Source organism: Citrus sinensis, chromosome 4 (assembly GCF_022201045.2).
Source record: "Citrus sinensis cultivar Valencia sweet orange chromosome 4, DVS_A1.0, whole genome shotgun sequence".
NCBI lineage: Eukaryota > Viridiplantae > Streptophyta > Magnoliopsida > Sapindales > Rutaceae > Citrus > Citrus sinensis.
In genome coordinates this window covers 11,919,689-11,941,596 of record NC_068559.1, presented here as the reverse complement: position 1 = coordinate 11,941,596, position 21,908 = coordinate 11,919,689, and the positions used below count along the sequence as shown (strand labels likewise).

General features: G+C 32.7%; 2 protein-coding genes and 1 long non-coding RNA gene across 5 annotated transcripts; 1 reads left to right on the top strand and 2 right to left on the bottom strand.

Moving 5' to 3' along the window:
• Positions 1-4,560: 4,560 nt before the first annotated feature.
• LOC127901904 (uncharacterized) lies at positions 4,561-5,157 on the bottom strand. Its single transcript, XR_008054213.1, has 2 exons — positions 4,816-5,157; positions 4,561-4,700 (listed from the first exon to the last, which is right to left on the bottom strand). It is a non-coding gene; the product is annotated as an uncharacterized LOC127901904 (long non-coding RNA).
• A 2,929-nt stretch (positions 5,158-8,086) lies between these two features.
• On the bottom strand, positions 8,087-14,024 carry LOC102629162 (uncharacterized). Of its 2 annotated transcripts, none has more exons than XM_006494341.4 (7): positions 13,833-14,024; positions 11,869-12,827; positions 11,699-11,757; positions 11,292-11,361; positions 11,057-11,182; positions 10,835-10,963; positions 8,087-8,812 (listed from the first exon to the last, which is right to left on the bottom strand). In XM_006494341.4, exons 2-7 carry the CDS (start codon positions 12,658-12,660, stop codon positions 8,342-8,344), a joined length of 1,647 nt encoding a protein of 548 aa, XP_006494404.1. In that variant the 5' UTR covers positions 12,661-12,827; positions 13,833-14,024; the 3' UTR covers positions 8,087-8,341. The 2 variants fall into 2 exon arrangements, with proteins under 2 accessions (XP_006494404.1, XP_052295982.1); XM_052440022.1 differs by having other exon boundaries at positions 11,869-12,822.
• A 175-nt stretch (positions 14,025-14,199) lies between these two features.
• Positions 14,200-20,174, top strand: LOC102629657 (binding partner of ACD11 1). 2 transcript variants are annotated; one of them, XM_006494343.4, is made up of 5 exons: positions 14,200-14,422; positions 16,020-16,123; positions 16,201-16,276; positions 19,224-19,304; positions 19,394-20,174. In XM_006494343.4, exons 1-5 carry the CDS (start codon positions 14,417-14,419, stop codon positions 19,967-19,969), a joined length of 843 nt encoding a protein of 280 aa, XP_006494406.1. In that variant the 5' UTR covers positions 14,200-14,416; the 3' UTR covers positions 19,970-20,174. The 2 variants fall into 2 exon arrangements, with proteins under 2 accessions (XP_006494406.1, XP_052295983.1); XM_052440023.1 differs by lacking the exon at positions 14,200-14,422 and adding an exon at positions 14,441-15,020.
• Positions 20,175-21,908: the final 1,734 nt, after the last annotated feature.

The following is a 21,908-nucleotide window of genomic DNA, read 5'->3' as shown; positions in this document are numbered from 1 at the left end:
AGATCTTGATCATGGCCTTTTGGAAAAGTGAGAGGGCTACCTTAAGGCCAAATGGTATTACTTTCCATTGGTAGTGGGCATTTGGAATGCAAAAAGCTGTTTTGTGTCTATCATCAGAGTGGATTCCTAATTGCCAAAAACCTGCCTTAAGGTCAAATTTTGAGAAGACCTTAGCATTTTGGATATGAACAAATAAGGATTGGATTTTTGGCAAGGGGAACTTATCGTCTCTAAGAAAACAGTTGAGAGGTTGGTAATCAATAACAACACGTTTTTTGCCTCTAACTATTTCAGACATTTTTTCCACATAAAAATCTTGACAAGCCCATTCTGAACCTGTGGGTTCAATAAGGCCTTGTTTTAGCAACTAAGAACATTCTTCTTGGGCTAGTTTCAGGTCTGACGGAGTCATTCCTGGATGGGTAGCTTTGGTTGGATTAATGTCTTTGTTAAGCTTGAAAGGGAGCTTAATAAAGAAGCTTTCATTTTTCCATAGAGGGGCGGGATGAAGAAATTAACTATGACTTTCTGGACAATGAAGAAGAAAACGGGCTTTGAGAGGATCATATGAAGGAGGAGAGCTTGAGATAGAGAACAATCTCAGGGTATTCATATAAGGTTGAAACATCAGTTTATAACGGATTCCAGAAGCTGTGATATGGAGTTTTTTAACCAGGTGAAGAATATCAAACCCGATTAAAAGATCATTGTTAGGAAGGTTGGATCCAACAAGTTTTATCCAAAGAACACATCCTGGAAAAAATTGAATACCAATGAGTTTTTTGGTAATCAGATTTGTATGAAATAGTTCTCCATTGCTGAAGCTAACAGTGATGTTGACAACTTATCTCCCTCGCACAGTTTTTAAAGCATTGTGTAATAATTGTTTTACTTTCGTAAAAGCAAAGTGTTTGCTTTACTTTATCTTTACTTTAAAGCACCTTCCTTTTGCTTTTAATTTTGGCTAAAAGATGAAAAGACAAAGGTCATGTCCTGTCAGGAATCTTTTGCTTTTTGCTTTTACTTTCCAAAAAGAAGATCACCAATAAGGGGAATTGAGCATCAAATTGGCTTTATACTTAAGAGTATCAATTCCAAATAGGCCAATCTATAGAAACAATCCCGAGGAGACAAAGGAACATGAAAGACAAGTGAGTGAACTTATAAAGAACGGGTATGTGCGTGAAAGCATGAGTCCTTATGTGGTTCCAATGTTGCTTGTAGCTACAAAAGATGGCTCATAAAGGATGTGTATTGATTGCCACACCATCAACAATATCACTGTAAAGTATAGACACCCTATTTCAAATTAGATGATGTGCATGATGGATTATATGGTTCGTGTGTTTTTTCCAAAATTGATCTTAAGAGTGAAATAAAATTAGGATGAGAGAAGGTAATGAATGGAAAACTGGAATTAAAACAAAATATCGCTTATATGAGTGGTTAATTATGCCTTCTGAATTAACCAATACACCTAGTACTTTCATGAGATTAATGAATCATGTTTTGTGTGCTTTTGTTAGTAAATTTGTGGTTGTATACTTTGATTACATTATGATTTATAACAAAAACTTAGATGAACATTTTGAACATTTTAATCTTGTTTAAGATGTTTTAAGCAATAAAAAATTGTTTTCTACTACTTGCCATTCACAAACTGATGGACAAATTGAAGTAATTTTTTTGTCTCGAACTTTGTAAAGAACTCCATTCTATCTCTCCCTCATTACAAACAAAAAAGTGGGTTTTTCCAATTGTACACTCCCTTTGTTCTACGAACACTTATTGATTCTAAGCTTCGTTCGCAAAGGAACAAGACTTTTGCTTTTGACAGACCAACCCTTTTTTATGCCCCGCTTTACCCTGAAAGCAAAATCCATAGTCCTTTGGGCGCTAGGCGCTCCCGTGGTTCACGAGAAGGAAGGACTTTATCTACTTTATTGCCTGCTATAATACAAAAGAACTGAAAACATGGGAAGAATGTTTGCCACATGTAGAATTTGCATATAATAGGAGTGTGCATTCAACAACTAAGTTTTCATCTTTTGAAATTGTATATGATTTTAATCCATTAACTCCTTTGAATTTAACCCTTTTACCTATGGATGAGAGAATTCATTTAGATGGAAAGAAAAAAGCCAACTTTGCTAGGCACATCCATGAAAAGGTAAGGAAAACATTGATAAGGGAACATAAGGGAATATAACAATATGCTAACTAAGCTAATAAGGGGTGCAAAAAAGTTGTATTTGAATCGGGAGATTAGGCTTGGTTGCATATGAGGAAGGAACAATTTCCTGTTAAAAAATGTTCAAAACTACTTCCATCAAGTGACTGAAAAAATCAATGACAATGGCTATAGTTGGATCTTCTAAGCAAGAATAATGTAAGTGCAAGCTTTAATGTTACTGAGTTATCTCCATTTGACATATGTGAAGATTTGATGACAAATCCTTTTCAAGAGAGTGGGAATGATAAGAACCAAGTTGCCAAAGCTCCACAAGATCCATTAAGCATCCATGGAGGCCTAGTGACAAGGGTAAGAGTCAAGAAAATGAAGGAAGCATTAAATGGATTAATTGAGCACGTCTTAAATTCATGCCCTGTCCAAGACACTATTTTGTCCAAATTATAAATTCAAGTTAGTCAATGCCTTGTTAATGTTATTCAAGCTTCTAAATTTAATTTGAAGTGACTTGCATGAAGAACAAATAAGACCTTATCAAATTAGAAAGAGAAATCAGGCAAAATCATGTTTCTTAATTTGTTTTGGAAATAAGATCGATTATTTCTTTTTTACCCTAGGTTATATTTAGCAATAAGAAAAATCTTATTTCGTTAGTAAAATTCAACTTGATAAGCTCATGTAACCTTATTGGAAATTTCATATCAAAGTTTATAATAGTAGTGAGAGCTTTCCTTTTTGGTTCTTGATACGAACCCTGTCAAGAACTGATGTGGCCCTAATTAATTTAGTTTCCAAGATCGAATCTAAACCATGAATTGATTGGAACCTCAACCCAATACTTATTGAAAACACGATGGTCTAATTGATAAGTCAAAAGTTTGAAAACCACGGAAATCCAATAAGTTCAAAGAGTTTGTAAAAAACCAAAGATAATTAACTCTCTCACCATTTGCATAAAAAATTTCTCTCGGTTTATTGGATACGAGCACATTATATAGGGTTGGTTACAAGAATTTTTGGAAATAAATCCTAAACCAAAAATCAAATTTGAATATGAATCTGAATCTTCACTAATAAGAAAGAATCTAAATCAAATTAGAATCATAATCTAAGTAAATAGGAAAGAATTTAAACTAAATCAGGATCTTAATTGGCTTAAATATCTTACATAAATTAAATGGAAACTAGGCAATTAAAATAGAAATAATTGATTTGTTTCCCTAATAGCCTTCTCAAGAAACAGGAAAGTATCTGAAGAAGGAAAATAATATATTTTCCCGTCATAATGTGCAAGCCAACTCCCTATTTCATGGAAGTGATTATTTGGAAACTTCAAGAGCCTGAATCATGCATTTATCATGTGCGATTCCTTCAATGGGCCTCCACGAATTTGATTGAGCTCAAGTTGCTTGAATCAATTCATTAAGCGCTTTTTTGAATTTCTTTGCTCGAGCTCTTGTAACGGGTCCGACGGGAACTTGGGTAAGATCTGAATATACTTCATTCCATGTGCTTGTGATAGTTTTATCTTAATCTCATTAGTTCTTCTAAAAACTTTTAGAACTTATCAAAATTTTATCTTCTGGCATTATTTATTGATTTATCACTCACAATTTCTCTTCTTTCTTGAGTGTAGCATCAGCCTCAGATTTCTTATATCATTGGTTCTTATATTTATAGAAAAAAAGTCACAATCTTTATTTTATGATGTTTGAATTTGAATTAGAATGATCCTTCACAAAAGAATCTTGTTAAGTGTAGGGTCTTATTATCTCTGTGAGGTTCACATCATTTCCCCCCAAAACGAAGAATACAGTAAATAATTAAAAAGGAAACGAAGCTAGATGAAGATTGAAGAGTTGTGACAGTGACGACCGGCTGGTTGCGATGGGTGTATAGCAATGAGGGGATGACAATTGTGTGGTGGCGGTCCAGGTTAGAGGGAAGTCGATTTGTAGTGCTTTTGGGTATGTCTTTTCGTTTTGAGTTTGAACTATAAGTGCTTGATTTTGAGTTTGACTGCTTGAACTTTGCTTATTTAAGTTTAGGGAGTTGGGGATTTGTAGACTAAGTATTTGTCTTTACTAGATTCCATTCGGGAATTTAGCTTTTGATTTAGGGATCTGATAGCTTTTGGGTTAGGGATTGGGATTTTAGTTTGTGAAAAATGAGGGGAAATACGAAATTCAGGATTTAATTTGATTAGTTCCCTTTTTAATTAAAGTAAATCAATTGAATTATCAATTGGCTTTGAGTTAAATCTGAATTAAATTTTAACCTCGATTAGTTTCTAAAGGTGAACTAAATAGCCACTCCTAAATAAAACATAGAGTAGGAATGGCAAAAAAATTAAATCTGACTCGCATCCGTAAAGATTTAAAATATCAGAATCCACAAAAATTATATATGTATATAAAAAAATACATATTCGGAGTCTAATTTTTAAGATTCATGTGGATTTGGCTATAGATCCAGATGCACTGCCATACGAAAAGTCGAGTATCTAGATCTGCAAAATTTTTTATTTAAATTATTTATGAATTTTCACTTTAAAATATATAAGTGAAATTGGAAAAAAAAAACTAATATAACCCTAAAACTAAAAACACACACTCATAACTCACCACTCACCAGAAGCCGCAATCGGAAACAACCCCAAATCCTTAATTGTCGAATGCCGAATGCCTCGCCTGAGCTAAAATTGCGCTGTCGTCGAACTGAATATGATGTTGATAGGAAGAATGGCTGCAAAATCATGTCTTTCCAAGAACTGTCACCGAGAGAAAGTGGGAAAAGATTCCATGATCACAATAAAGAGTGTAGAGGTTTGCTTAGTTGTGATGTGATTTATAATACTAGTAGAAGCTTTGACAAAAATTGAACATGGCTACGCATAGCTTTTGCTACAGTAAGGGGTTCTTTTGTAGCTAGTGCTAATTGTCGTGAATAAGATGGTTTCTATTCATAGGGGGTAAAGATGGCCAATGGGCCGGGCGGCACGTGGCACGGCACGTGTCCGTACAGCACGGCACGGCACGAGCACGTTTCGGTGAGGCACGAGGCACGGCACGGCACGCACGTGGGCCGTGCCAGGCCTAGAATTTTAGGCACGCGGGTCTTAAAGCACGGCACGATTAGAGATGGGCCAAAGCACGGCACGCGAAAAAGCACGTAATAAGCATGGTTCATTAGTGGGCTAGCACGCGACCCGTGAGCCATTAATAGCACGTGGGCCAAAATATATCTAAGTAAATTTTTTTAACAAAAAGTAAATATAAAATGTTATGAAATTAAAGTACAATATCTTGAAATTAAATGTTTTAATATATTTTTTAGCATAGACTTTTAAAAATTAATTTAAATAATTAATCTTAGTTTAAATAAATATTCTAATCTTTTATGTTTATAATTTATTAAATGAATAAGTAAATATCATGATTTTAATAAATAAAATTATAAATATCATAATTTTATTTATGATATTTATTAAATGAATAATTTTATTTATGATATTTAATTTTATTTATGATATGTATTTAATTAATTATTTATGTTTATAATTTATTAAATGAATAAGTAAATAATTAAATATCATGATTTTAATAAATAAGGTTATAAATATCATAAATTTATAAATTATAAATAAAAAATAATTTTTTTTACAAAATTAATAATAAAATATTTTTCATATGAAATATTTTTCATATTAATATTAAATCATAACTTAGTTAATATTTAATAGAGATACATTTCATTTGTGAATGAAATATTTTCCATTTTATACACAAGAAAAATTATGATAAATTAAAAATTACATTTTCATTAAATGAAATTAAAGTACAATTATAATATTAGTAATTCAAATAGAATTAGGTGTAATTTGCATCACTACAGTTAACAGTACATCCCAACTAGGTTGGCACCTACTGAACCATCTATCATTTGCAAATTTACAACCTTCTCACTAATAAAAATTGTTTCAAAAAGTTACAAGAAAAAAAAAATCTCTAATCTTTGGAAGTGGCTTAAATGTTCAGTACTCTGCATAATCTGGATCCACTTCATCTTGATCAACATTCAAACTCTCAATTTGTTTAATTAAAGCATTTTGCCAATCTTGTTGCACTCAGCGTTCAACATCTTCCCAATCTTTCAAACACAACAAAGAGTCTAATGTCTCTGATGATAATCTTGACCGATGTTCATCTAGAAATTAATTATTATAATGATTATTTGAGGATTGTATTTTTAATTTTAATTAATTATTATTATGATCTATGGAATTAAATTTAATTAAATTTATGTATTGTTGTGTTATGAATTATGATTGATTATTGTGAAATAAAATATATAGTTGTGAAATTGTGATAAACTAATAATAAAATGTTAATTGCTCTATTAATAAAAATTAATATGATTATGATTGTGAATATTATTATTATTATTATTATGTTGGTGGGCTTAAAAAAGCACATCAGGCACGTGAGCTTGAATAAAGCACGCTAGGCACGTGGGCTTTTTTAGGCACGCTAAAAAAAAAAAAGTTGGTGGGCCTTTTTTGGGCACGGCCCACGGCACGGCACGAGCACGGCACGAGAGGGCTCGTGCCGGGCTCAACTGAAAAAAATGTAGGCACGGCACAGCACGGCCCACCAAATTGGTGGGCCGTGCCATGCCGGCCCACGAACCCTTGTGGGCTGACACTTGGTGGGCCGTGCCGGCACGGCACGGCCCATTGGCCATAGTTAATAGGGGGATGTCTTTGGCTAAGAGTTTGTTATCTTACATGATGATGTAAGAAACATGACTATTTCATAATTATTTGATGGAAATTCAATAGTCATGGAAATATAAAATAATAAAATTATATTATTTTTACAATTGTTAGATTTTTATCAAACAGTTGTGTAAGAATTATGTTTCTTAGATCATGTAAGATAATTAAAATCTTTTGGCTAATGTTGTTTAAGCTTGAATCAGTGGCAATATCAATAATTCCGTGATTTTCTTTTTGATTTTTCTTTTGATAAAAGACAAGACTTGAATTTATGTTATTAATATTTGGGCTTCACAGAAGGTAAAAAGGCTATCTGCAAAATGTATGATTAGCTTGTAAAAGGTGGATATCTAAATTCAGGGGGTGGAATCTATATGATGGTCTTTAAATTTATAGTGATATTGATGGTTTCCCTTTCTGTTTTGGGTTTATTCATCCTTTGCATCTGACAATTGTCAATTTTGGATTTGATATCAACATCATTTATGCTTTGAAATTGAATGTTTAGCTATTTAAATTTGCTACAATCTAATGATTCTTCTTTTTCATTTTGGATTTTGTTAACTTGTGCGGGTCGATATTTGACTATTTGTATATTTGCCTTTGACAGCATGTTTGCCAATGGAAAGCACTAACTATATTGAACCCTTTCAATTTCAAAATTTATATTATTTTTAATGTTTGATTTATATTATAATATTTTTATTTATGAATTTATGTTGTATATTATTCATGATTGATTTGTCAATTGTTGAATATTTAAATTATATTTCAAATTGTTGAATTTTATTTTTTGTGGATCTGGATATTCCAATATCCACCTGCAGTCTATGGATATTACCCGTGCCTGGATCTGCACATTTTATTGCAAATTTGGATGCAGATTCAGATGTGAAAATGCCAACATGGATTAGAATATGAACGCATCTACATCCAGATACGAATTCAAAATTTACCATCCCTAATAGGGAGAAAGAAAAGAAAAGAAAAGATAAAAAGCGAAAAAAAAAAAAGAAAAAAAAATCAAAGCCGACACGCTTCGAGAAATATAATTAAACAACTAAATTTATATCCAACGAATTAAAGGTGAGAAGTTTATGAAGCATATCACAATGACATTAATTAATAATATTAATTCAATTTAATTGAAATTGAACGTAACAATACACAATAGCATAAAAGGCCGAAGATGACCACAAAGTATTATCATTACAAATGCTTGATCCATGCACGTATCATCTTTACCATCGCAAGATAATCACAAAGATACCATAATCTCATTGCAAATGCTTGATTTATGCATGTATCATCCTTAACATAGTTAAACATCCTCTCAGCTTGGAACAGAAACCTATTTTGGAATCACATACATCTCATCTTTCGTTCACTTTGGCTTTTTTCCTCTGTGAGATCTCCGGAGTTTGGCTCTCCATTTTCCGTTTCATCCCTGCCTGTCTTGAAACCCAAACATCCTTCGGAGCTTTTGCCCTTGCCTTTCTTAGAGCAACGGCTGGTCTTTTCTCCAGCTGTACTTTAGGCCTCTCCCCTTTCTGAGTTCTTGATTTCTTCATCTTAACTACTCCACTGCTCCCTGAATGGACTTTCTTTTGTGTACAAGATTTGCTAGCTTGTAAACCCTGGTATGACATAGCAACCTTTGAATTGGACCTATTTCCACTTCCTAGAGTCCTTGAATCCAAGACAAACTTCTTTGGTGGGGAATTAACTGCAGGTGCCACATCCTTTCTCTTCGATGGGGTACAATTTTGCTGGGCATGAGAAAGCCTTAGCTCCCTATCCCGGAGCTTCAAGTTACGTCTCTTAATAACCAAATTGGCAGCTTCCTGCAGTAACTCACATTATTCAATCCAATTATCCTGTTGATTTAATTTCAGACTCCTTTCCACTCGACATTAGTAAGGAGGTCATAACCGCTAATAGTAATAGAGGTTTAAGAATATTCAACTTACAGCGGGTATAATACTTTGAATTCAGCAAGCAAATTACAACAGCTAATAGTAATAGAGGTTTAACGATATCCAACTTATGGCAGGTACAATACTTTGAATTCAGTGGGCAAATTACAGTTGTGCAAATAAAAAAATTAGCTGCTGACTCAAAAGAAAAAATGAAGAGAAAAGAGATGTGTAAAACAATTCAAATCCTAAAATGCAACTGGTAGTGCTGTCCTCTTCAAGATTCATAATTATGTCCCCATCATTCCCATCTACGCGGGGGTCAGGGGGGGGGGGGGGGGGGGGGGGGGGGGAAAGGGGTGTACAAGAAGAGTTTTATGCAAACGTTTCTATTGCTGTTGGAAAAAAAAATTGTAAGTCCTCCATTATAACCCCCATAATGTAGATAATAAGGAATCACACACAGATATCAGAAATGTTGATGTAATATATATACACACACCATAAATTTACATAAATTTGAAATAAATTTCCTACTATAATCTAGTAGTCCTAAAAACTTTAATAGACCTAGGAGAAAAATTGTAAATGTTTTCTTTTTGGAAAAATAGGACATATAAAGCCTGATTGTCCAAATAATAAAAATGCAAAGATTAATTTATTAGAAAGCAATGAATATAACTCAGATCTAGAAGAATACTAGGAAGAAACTTTACAAAAAATATCCGACAATCATAGTGTCGGTGCATCTAGGTTCAGAAGAATCATATAATACAAGCTTTACAGATTCTGATTCTGAAGTTAATTTATTAGAAGCATAAACTTCTTTCCTATAAGAATTGTTCTTTTTGCAACACCGAATTCAAATTAGAATATAGATATTCCATTTCAAATAAATATAGTTGTAACGTTTGGTACAATAGATATGAAAAAGAAGCTGATACAGAGGAAATAGAAGTAAACAGAACAGGTAATGAATTATAAACTATAGTTGTAGACTTATTATTAAAGAAAAAACTACAGAAACAAAAGCAATGACAGATACAGGACTGACAAATGCATTATACGTGATAGTTTAGTAGACTTATTATTTAGGAATAATTTGAGAGTACCCAGAAACCTTTAGTCTTAAAGACTGCTCTCCATCTCAAAAACTATAAAAACCTTTGAAAATGGGACTTGGAAATCCTTCAATACGGCTAGCAGCTTCCTGCCATGTCAAATAATTTCCCATTCCTCGTCCTTTGAAAATTACAAAATAAGAATATTTATTCTTTTCTTCAAAATTATAACTTAAAGCATTTCAAGAGTCTATAATTTTTTTTTATCATTTCTATAAAACTAAATGTTATTTAAGAGCATGCACTGTTGTTTAGCAAGGGTATGCTTCAGATGACTAAGTGAATCATACGCTGGCTATTTACATTTTAATTTATCTTGCCGAGTTCTTGAAATATTTATTAAAGTTGAAATAGTGAAAGCATTTTTATATACTTCCAGCAGGAATAGTCATTATGCTTCCACTAAAGTGTAACATGTCTATTATTTATTAACATAAATACTCATGGTTTTCATATTTGGGGGGTTGGGAATCAGTATTCTTCCACTAGTTCCTAAAATAATTGAAACCTAAAAATAGCTTAAAACCACTAGTTTTATTGGTTTCAAATGTTTGCACGAATGTATGTATAGCTCTTAAAACCACTAGTTTGACTAGTTACAAACGTTTGGTGTAATGTATGTGTTTCTCCATTATAGCTACCCCAAAGAAAAAAAATATTAGAAAGAAAAAACCGAAAGAAAAAAATTGTCATCAATAAGAAAAGAGAAAAAGATACAAAGCACCATGCCGATTAAAACCTCAAGTAAAAACATGCAATTGGTTGCATAGAAACAAAAATCCAAGATTAATTAAATGGCAATAGCAGATTAAAAAGAAAAGGATTATACCCTTGTTTTAAACAACACATAGGCGATTCCCTTTCCCACCCTCATATGAGGATGTCTAATAACCCGAACAGCTTCAACACTGGATTCCAGATCATTAAGGCCACAAAAGAGCTGATAAATTTCTTCATCCTGCAGAGGAAAAATACCCAGTTATTATAATAGAAGGCAGGCAACAACAAATGCACTATGGGAGTCCACATAAACCATCATACAAAATAATACCTTTACATCAAATGGGAGGTTACCCACGAATACAGTCTTCTTGATATCATAAAGAGGAGTATCTTCCCCTTTCAACTTCTTACGTGGTGGGCAGGCCCTGTCCAAGCGTATATGATTTCCTCCAATCTACATACATTCAGGAAAAACCCATAATCAATACTTAGTAACTCCTTCATGGTTATGATAGTATTTTAATCCAGTGATTCAAAATTAACATTATTGCTCAACAACATACCACAGCCATATTAAAGGCCAAAGCAGCCTCAGTTGATTGCTCTGATTTGAAAACAATGTATGCATGAACACTGTGACATCAGACACTTGTCATTAGAAAATTAATATTGGACCTACCACCTTATTAGCAGAGTTCATTGGACAACCTATCCAGAAAATCAACCTGAATTCCAGTAAATTTTAATCTTGGCATAAACTGTCTTGAAAATGCCAAAACAGAGTGGAACATACACAAAACTTAAAAACATTACTGAATCAATAAAATAACCAATTGAATCACGATTGATAAAACCTAAGCAAGTACAGAAAATGAAGAAACAATAACCATACACAATTCTGAATTGTCAAACAAAATTACTGAAAGGCCAAACAACAAACTGAGACAAATTTCAATGAATAACATCATACCTGTCTGCATTCTCATTGATTTGCTTTTGAAGTATTGCTCCTTTTCTCGGTATTTTGGTCTAATCAAATACAGAAAAAAAATATCATTAGACATTAAAAAATAAATAAACAAAACCTTAAAGCATTTAAATCTTCATCACAAAACCAAAAAGACTAAAATTATAACATACATCTATTATTGGCACGGATCGAATCCTCACAGAATCAATTTCTCCAAACTTAATAAACTCCTTAATTAGGGTCTTCTTCTTCACCTTCAAAGGCAAATTCCCAACAAATATGGTCCTCAAGAGCTTACCCTCGTCATCAAACCCTTCTTCTTTTCTGTGAACCAACATGTCCTCCGTCTCATTATCTGCCTTCTTTCTTTTTTCTCCCACCACTACCTTCTTTCCTTCTTCCTCTTTTGCAATCACTCCATATTTCTTCTCCACATAATCTTTCTCCACATCATCCCTCTTCCTCTTTTTTGTCTTCTTGTTTTCACTCCTTTTCTTTCCCTCAACACTGAAATTAGAATTTTGCTTTTGTCTATTTAAATAACTTTCTGAACCAACATTTGAACTGTGTTCTTTCTTTATCTCATTCTCCATTGTCCCATTTGGCTCAAAACCCAAAATAGATCTTGGGCATATTAGTTTCGTGGATTTGTTGGACAACGAAAGAGTCTTAGTCGCTGCTCCTTCAGCATCAGGTAAATCAGGATTTGGCTTTTCCTGTCTGGTTTTCTTTATTTTCTTCAGCTCAGAATTATTAGAATCCAAGGAATCTGAATTCATAGGGTTGAAGATGGATTCGTTCTCAGCAGATTGTGATTCTCGGTGCTGTCTTTTGAAAGGATTGCTGTCTGAAAAAAGGGAGGAAGCAACAGTGCTTTCATTGGGGATGCCACCAAAAAGGGTTGTGAAGATAGAGGAGGGGGCAGAAATGTTGTTATCTTCAGATTTCTTTTTGTCCATCATGCTTTCACTCGATGGAAACTCAAAATATTTCAGGGAGAGTAGAAGTGAAACCCTTGAAGGAAGAACTGCCTGTGGAACAAAAGAAGAGCATGCAATTTCCTTCTTAGACTTTTTCAAAACCACTTGAAGATCTTTTGCTAGTTTACCATCCGCATCTTATTGCTGACCTACAATTATGAGGAACCATTAAATGTCATCATAAGGCAACCAAGTAAAGCAAATAGAGTAGAAAAAATAGAGAGGCAAGCATGCACTCAAAATATCATTCAAATTAAAACAAGTAATGAAAATCCATTACATGTGCTCTAGAATGAGTTATACTAGGTTGAAATTATTTTTTAAAAAAAAGGGGAACATCACTTTCTAGAACCACACTGCTGACAGTGTCTTATCTGAATTACCACCAACACTAATCAAATTTTAATTTCAACACCCAATAGGCTAGGTGCCTCCATGGATTACAAATTTTTTATTTGAACACCTCAAAATGAACTGACTATCTCTCATATAATATTGATTAGGTGAGAATAAAATGCAAGAAAAAGAATTAGTATCCAAAATCAATATCATCAAAGTATTTGATTCAAGCAAAAGATCATTACTAATTCTGTCAATATTATCATTTCGGGCATAATTTTAGTGTTAAATTAAACCTCTTTAAAAAGAAAAATCTAGTTCAAAATTTCAGAACTAACAATAGTTACGCTATAGCATGATCTAAAGTTGGAAGGGTCAAAACTTTACTAAAAGAAAAACTAAGAAAAGACAAATACCCCTTGCAAAGCTTTGTTGAAGATAATAGGAGGTTATATATTCAGCATGGTTAAATCACTAAAAATTTTAGTAGCAGAAATTTAAACATATGACAGGGGAGATAAATACACATCATATGATAGCAATAAAGAGACTTCATTGTATCTATAAAACAATTAAATAGAAAGTTGAAAAGTTGTTTCACAAAATTGTTTATTTCTAAATTTAGAATCAGCATTTAAAAAAAAATTGAAATTCAACAAAATCAAAAACATAATCCTTCAAATTTCAGCACAAAAACCATCCTACATAAACCAAACGAAGAAATGATCACAAAAATTTAGAGAAGTTTACAAAAATATGAAATCTATATGCTCAGAAGCCTAAAAAGAAAACTAAACTAAAATCAATAAAACCACCTTTAACTTAACTTTCAAGGCGGGAAGCGGAGCGAAGCAGTGGCGTGAACCGTATCGGCGGCGCAGGCTTCGAAGCTGGCGGCAAAAAGCGGGTCGCAGTGACTGATTTCCGGCGTTCGGCGGGGAGCTTAGGATTTGAGATGAGAGGATAGGTGTTTTGATTTTGGTTTAAGTTAGGGTTTGTACTGGTATCTTTATTTAAAAAAAAAAATTGGTTTTTATTAACATCTATCATGTGTGTGCAAGTGTGTGGTAATACAATACGCCAACCTTTTAAATAATGCCACATGGCATTTTCTGAAAATCACCCAAGAATCCGGTTTTCCAAATGAGGACTGCACTGTCAATTACTCTATTTTACATTTCCATTTTCATTCAGCATACGAATGTGATCTGAAGTTTCCGTCTCTCACGTGCGACGACAGCCGGCAGCGAGGGCTGACCCGTAGGTCTCACACGCGCATTCCAATACCCAGCCTCAACTGAACGCGCTTTATATAAATTATCTAAACTCTTCTTCGGTCTCTATTTTAGTCTTATTTATTTCTTTTGCTCTGCTATTTTCTTCTTTGGAGCGTTTCAGCATGTCGGTTAGTATTGCTATTTATTGCCATTACGATTTCCGATTCTGATTGATTTATGTTTAGAACAAATTTTGTTGTACTTTGGCTGATAGACAGATCTATTTTAATGTAGTAGTTTTCTTGAACAAATTGATGTTGAATTTAACAACTGCTTATGTGAATTAAAGTAGATTAATAAACATACTGTTTCTTGAATGCTTGCTTACTTATATACTTTAGATGACCTTCAAATAAGAATTATCTTAGTTTAGTTATTTAGCACGTGTTGTTGCTTGAGGATATATATTCATCTGATCCCTATTAAATATTTGGCTGCTTGGCCATAGGATAGGATACTCATTTTCCTGTCCCTTTTTTAGTTTCTCGGGTTTCTGATTACCTCGTTTTTCCTTTGTATTATTGTAATGTGCATAGTATATCCAATAGATTAAATAGGTTTCCCATATAATTTCTCCAGCTACTTGGTCCATTAGAATGAATCCATTGCCATTAGCTTAGTCAATCGGTTGTCTTCAGATCCAATTGTCTCCAACTGTTGGGCAATATTTTGAAAAGCAAATCCTGCTGAAGCCTTACTTAAAGTATGTTTAACGTCGCACTGAAGGTATCCGTTTCCTTTACAAGTGAAAGTTCTTTTGGCTATAACTGGTGGCGGTCTTAAACTTCTGCACTAACAGCTAGTCATATGGATAGGGCCAGTCACTTCATAATTAACATGCATGCCTGCTGTGTTTGTCGCCTTAGAGTTTGTGAAATTATAAATGATGAGTTTTAGTGTTATGATATCATCATTTGCTGTTATACATATATAGGCTATTTTCTGTTTTAGCATTTGAGACCCTGTCTCCTCTCTCCTGTCTGCACATCGGCTGGTTTTGGACCATTTTTCTCCCTCAACTGGAAATTCCGTTGTTATTTCAGTGGAGGATGTTTTAAATCATCGTTGATAGTACTTAGAAGGGAAATTATTCACCGTTCACCTGTTTGTTTTGCCTTTTTCAAAAATACACAAATACTTTTTTCTTTTTCAGCGTGCCACCTGAAGTTTGTCTTTTATTGCACTCGTCCACTTCCATCTAACCGTTGTTAGAACATTGCTGACATTAGAGGGGTAAAATGGGCTTTCATTCGAAGACACGTCATTTAACGCGATTTGAAAATTAAAAAAAAAAGAAAGAAAACTAACTGATGTTATTTAACTCAATTGAAAGAGAAAAAATAAATACAAATTTTCTAAATCTAGCAAGCAACAAACACTATTTTCCTTTAATTTCTAGTATCCACTTTTGCATTTAACTCTGTTGCTTGAAAAAACTTAAATCCAGCCAATTTATCTTCAATTTCCATTTATTTTGGGTTAAATTGTAATTTTCCTTTGAGGGGTAAAAAGGTCATTTTATTAATATTCTGTTAAATCCAGTAACGGAGATCAAACGGAAGTGGGCGAGTGCAATAAAAGGCAAACTTCAGGTGGCGTGCTGAAAAAGAAAAAAATGTTTGTGTATTTTTTAAAAAGGAAAAACAAATAGGTGGACGGTGGATAATTTCCCTACTTAGAATTATTATTTATACAAGGTTGGAACTTTTATTTGCTCTCTTGCAGATTAAAACCGTCAAAGTCAGCAATGTTTCTCTGGGAGCAACGGAGAGAGGCATCAAGGAGTTTTTTTCTTTTTCTGGTGATATTGAATATGTAGAAATGAAGAGGTTAGCATCTTGTTTGGCTTCACATTTACTCTTTTTCAACCTTTATTGGGGTATTAAACTTATCATATACCTAGCAGTGATAATGAGCGGACTCAAATTGCGTATGTTACCTTCAAGGATATGCAGGGAGCAGAGACTGCAGTTCTTCTTTCGGTAAAATCTTTATATTACTTGGTCTTTTCTTTGACATATACATTCACTTCACAAGGGACAACAGTTAATTTGGATATGTTTTCTGTAGAAGGGTAAATCTACAAATGCTATATTCTCTATAGAAATTTTGTACTTCTAGAACTCTAATTGGAAACCACCAGATATTGTATTTTTAGCATGTCTCAAGCTTTTGGTCATAATTTGGCATATTTGGAAATCATCAGTTAAAAGCAACCTATGTCCATGTTTTGGTTATAATTTTAATAAGACACGCAAAACTTGAACAAATTTTGAAGCAAGTTTAATTGGTAGTTGTGACTAATAAACTCTTGTTGCATTTTAATGTCCTTTTGTTCTACAATTGTGGTTCCAGGAGAATAATGTATTGTTGGCTACTTTTATGGTATAAATCTTTATATTCTAGAAATAAGCCTATGATTCCTTTGTTCAATTAAAAGAATATTAATTTAACTAAGTTCAGATATCATATTTGGATTTGATTTTCAAACTCCTTGATTTTAAAAAATACCTTAGAGCTGAGCTTCTTGTTTTAAAATGCTAGGGACCCATTGGGAACAAGGGAAAAATAAATAAATAAATAAACAAACGCCGTAAAACCTCTCAAAATTCTTTAACTATTGATATGAAAACATTCTTTTCTTCCAAACCAAACTAAGTATCAATTTGATGAGAATTGCTGTAAATTCAGAGTATATAAATGTCGGATTTGATGTTTCTAACCACTTGATTTTAAATAATATTTGAGAGCTAGTACTTATGATATGTTTACTTGTAGGATTAGGGAATCGGAATAGAAATGGAAATGATTGATGATGTTTACTTGTTTGAGTAGAAGGGGGAATGGGAATGCCCACATGTTTTTGGGATTACGGAATGGGAACTTGATTCTCTTGAGGGGTTGGGAATCAAGTTCCCATTTCTTGAATTCTCTATTTTACCCCATTGATTTTTCATAATCCCCAAATTGTCCTCAATTAAGTTTTGTCACTTTTGCATTTTAGTCTGTACAGAAGTTTGTAATATTTGCAATTAGGTCCTTCATTATTTATCATCATCATCATCATTGTTATTATCATTGTTTATTATGGTGCATTTACTTCTTGGATTCGGGAATCGAAATCATTAATGGCGTTTATTTCATAAAATAAAGTAAGGAATCTAAATTAGAATCGCAGGGTCCACTCCAATTTGGGAATGGGGAATGGGGAATGGGAGATTCCTTAGAGTTTCCATTCTACCCCGTTAACATTTCAATATTCCCAAAATGCCCCCTTTAAATGAAAAATATATATATACCAAAAAATGAAAAAAGCATAATAATAATAGTAATATATTATATTGATATATTATATTGATAATAATAATAATGGTAATAATAATAATAATAATAATAACTATTATTATTATCATTATTATAAAAATTTATTTATTTTATTATTTTAATTATTATTGTTATCTATTATTATTGTCTAAATTATTTTTTTCAGTTTTATTATTATTTTTATTCTTATTATTGTTAATATTATAATAGATATAAATAATATTAAGGATAATTAACAAAGGGTATTTCTCGTAATTTGAAGCAATTCATTCTAATTTCAGGATAAAGTAAACATGTCAATGGGAATGAAGTTCATTCTTATTTCGATTCCTATAGTTTAAGTAAACAATTTATTCTGATTCCCATTTTCCATTCCATTTCAGCCATTCTCATTCCTGTTGGTTCTTATTCCTATTTAGTAAATGCACCATTAATGTCATTATTATTATATTAATAATAATATTAATAAAATTTATCTATTTTATTATTTTTATTAACAATAATATTTTAATAATAATAATCATAATCACAATTAGTATAATAAATAATGACAATAATCAAAAAAGGTTATTTTAGTAATCTGTAATGATTCATTTCAATTTTAAGATAAAGTAAATACATCAATGATAATACAATTCACTTCGATTCTGATTTCGATTCCTACAGGTAAAGTGAACAATTTATTCTGTTTTTAATTTCTTATTCCGATTTCAGTTCATTTTTATTATTAATTAGTAAGCAACCAGGGACCAATTGAGTCTGGGTATCAAGAAAAAAATAAAACTAAAAACATAAACTAAGGCATTAAAATCTCCCAAAGCTTTCAATCTATTGATGTGGAAATGTACTTCATTTCCAAACCAATGTGAGTATCGATTTGAACAGAGTAGCTGTATAATGTAATCCTTATATTCAGATTTTATTACAAGAAATATCATGAAAAATATGTTTGAATGAGGAGAAAGTGTAACTAGCATGAATTGTGGTTGTAACTGATATGTGATATGAGAAGCTGCCTCTCTGAACTAAACTCTTGACTGAGAGAACAACAGTGAAGATTCTAGGAAAAGCTAGAAATAATATAAATGTGATGGGAGGTGCAATATGTGACCAATGCTACATTGAGGATATTTGATCAAAATGTTACTTTGAGAGCAACCATCAGTGATCAGTTGTGTCCATCATCATCTTCTTTCATCAATATGTGGCCAATCCGAGATAGATAAAGGATATTTGATCAAAATATGACTTCAAGAGCAACCATCAATAATCAAATTGTTATTATTATTTGGAGAAGCTTTGTGTCATTTTTATTTGCTTATTATTTTCTTTTAATGCCTCCAAAGCCTTCAACCTTTTTGAATCACTGAGTTTAAACTAGGGACAACTGCCAAACCCTGCACCTTTGTACAGGCTGTGTACAATCATCATGTAAGGGACACTAAAAGATAACATACATTGATCTTAAGGCCTTTTGATTTTTTCTCCATGTGCACCCGATGCAAAATAGCTAAGTCCATTTAATTTGGAGAAAATGGACTGTAAACTTATGAAACAGGTCTATTAAACTTTCATGCAACTCATTTAAATGGCATTTTATTTCAGGGTGCAACTATCGTTGATCTATCTGTCTCCATATCTCTGGCTCCAGATTATCAGCTTCCTCCTGCTGCTTCAGCTCTCCACGTAAGTGTTTTGTTCAAATTTTAAGCATTAGGACAAACAAGTAGTAAGATTGATTGTCACTAACTTGATTGCTTTCAAATTCTTTGCAGGAAACAAAAAATAAAACTCCAAATGGTGCTGAATCAGCTTTGCGGAAGGCTGAGGATGTTGTAAGCAGCATGCTTGCGAAGGGTTTTATTTTAGGCAAAGATGCTGTCTTCAAAGCAAAGACTTTTGATGAGAAACACCAGTTTACCTCAACAGCCTCAGCTAAAGTTGCTTCCTTTGACAAAAAAATTGGATTCAGCGAGAAGATCAGTGTTGGCACTTCTGTTGTAAGTGACAGAGTCCGGGAAGTAGATCAGAAATTTCAGGTTTCTGAGAAAACGAAGTCAGCATTTGTAGCAGCTGAGCAAAAAGTTAGTAGTGTAGGATCTGCCATAATGAAGAACCGCTATGTATTTACTGGGGCTTCGTGGGTGGCAGGGGCTTTCAATAAGGTTGCCCACGCTGCTGGAGAAGTTGGGCAGAAGGCTAAAGAGAAAGCAGGAATGGCTGAAGAGGAACAGAAAAGAAAAATGGTGGATGACTTTGCTCAAGTTCATCTAGCTGAGTCTCCAAAAACCTCTTCACCAAGTGGCCAACAGCCTTCCAAGACTGAACCCGCACAAGGTTTGGTCCTCTGATTTGTACAGAACTTGGAACATTAGAATCTCTTAACTTTCTACCCCAATTCCCCATTTTTGGGTTACAATGTGAAGTGATGAACTTAGGACAGGTCATCATTATATGGATTTGGTTGACTGTTGTTTCGATTTTGAGAATATCAATATGGTACACACATGATATTTATTTGTTTTTTATTTTTATTTTTGTGAGAGCTATTTGTGATTTGCTTTCTGTCAGTTGTTCATTATTTGTCTGCATCTGGATTACTATTGATATATTCATTAAGGCTAAATGCTTTCTGCCATTCTTTTGCTCTATAGGGGTTTTTCAAATTTCTTCATTTCATTTTCATCTTTCATTTGGTTTCTCAGATTAGCAAAACATACATTAGAAATATCCATCGTATAAGGTTATCCATGCTGGAAGGAAAAATAAAATAAATGCAGACCGCATGCTACAAATCTAAAAATGACTAAAATGAAGGGGCCATAATGTCCCATAATCTTCTTGGTAAACATGAAATATACTTTAATCTGAGTCGTGGTAGAAAAGGGGGAAAATGCATAAGATGGAAATATGAAATATACTTTAGTCTGTTAATTGTATGAATGAACACTAAGGGGTTGTTTGTTTACTGTCGGAAGTTTAAATTTTATTTTTTATCAGTTTTTTAAAGTGTTTTACATGTTCATTTTTTAGAATTGTGTAACTTTAAGACATTAATATGTAAATAGAAAAAGTAAAAAACTCTTATATGTATGGAAAAGTTTGAATAAGACATTAATGTTATTTTTCAAAAATACCCTTACGATGCCTACTTCCTTTTATATAAAACTTAAACTCTCTCAATCTTTCCCTCTCTCTTATGTTTTCTTTGTAATTATCGTCTATTTTTTATATTAAATGTTGGATTTTTTTAAACAAACCAAATACAATATTTACAAATAACAACAATAATAATAATATTAATATTCATGAATTACTATGACAATCAAAAAATTCCTCATGAATTTTGAATTTCTTATTGAAATTGTTAAATTAAATAATTATTCTGATAGGGACTTGGAGAGAAAAAACCTTAGAAGTAAAAATAGAGTTTACTTTATTTAAACTTTCCAAATGAATTTTAATTTAAAATAGAGCTTGGTAAGTCAAATAATTGAAATAATTTCATATATTTCAGTTTATTTTACAATTAATTGTCATCTGGCCCATAATTCTTTTATTAAATTTTGATTTACAAGTTAATAATTATATACAATTCTTACAAGGGTACAAATGTCAAAACAACAATTTTTAATTTTTTTTTTTTTTGCTTACAAAAATTCAGATATCAAAAACATAAAAATAAACATATCATTTAGAGATTTGCTTTCAAACCTATTCAAACTTGTACAAAATTTAGGATCTATTTAGATTTCAGACAAGAAATAAGTTATATTTTAAATTTACTCTTCCACAATTAGGAGGAAAAGCAATAGCCAAAATTGATGGACTAAAGAAGGATTGAAGAAACCAACTTCTTTTGAATGTGAATTTGAATCGATTCCAAAGAATGCAAGCATCCACATTGATCTAAACAAGGTGCAATGATTTCACAATTTTCTCTTAGTCTTGAGTACTGCTATTCTATCCTCTGGGGGACTCAACCAAGAGGTTCTTTTTCTCACATAATTTTGCCTGCACATTCAACTTCCATGTTGCAAAAGAGTAGCAAGCTCTTTCCAAAGAAATGCGGATCCTATTGGTGTGGTAGTGATAGTGATAGCTCCCAGACTCAGGGAGCAAGCAGTGCCCAATTTACATGAGAGAAGAGATAATTTTGTCATTGTTGACGTGTAAGAAATTTGTCAATATGTGCCAATTGGAGACACAGGTAGTCTTTTTGCATGTGCCAGTCTTCTTTTAGTGCCAGACATGGAGCTACTAGATCTTTCCATTCCATCACAAGGGTTG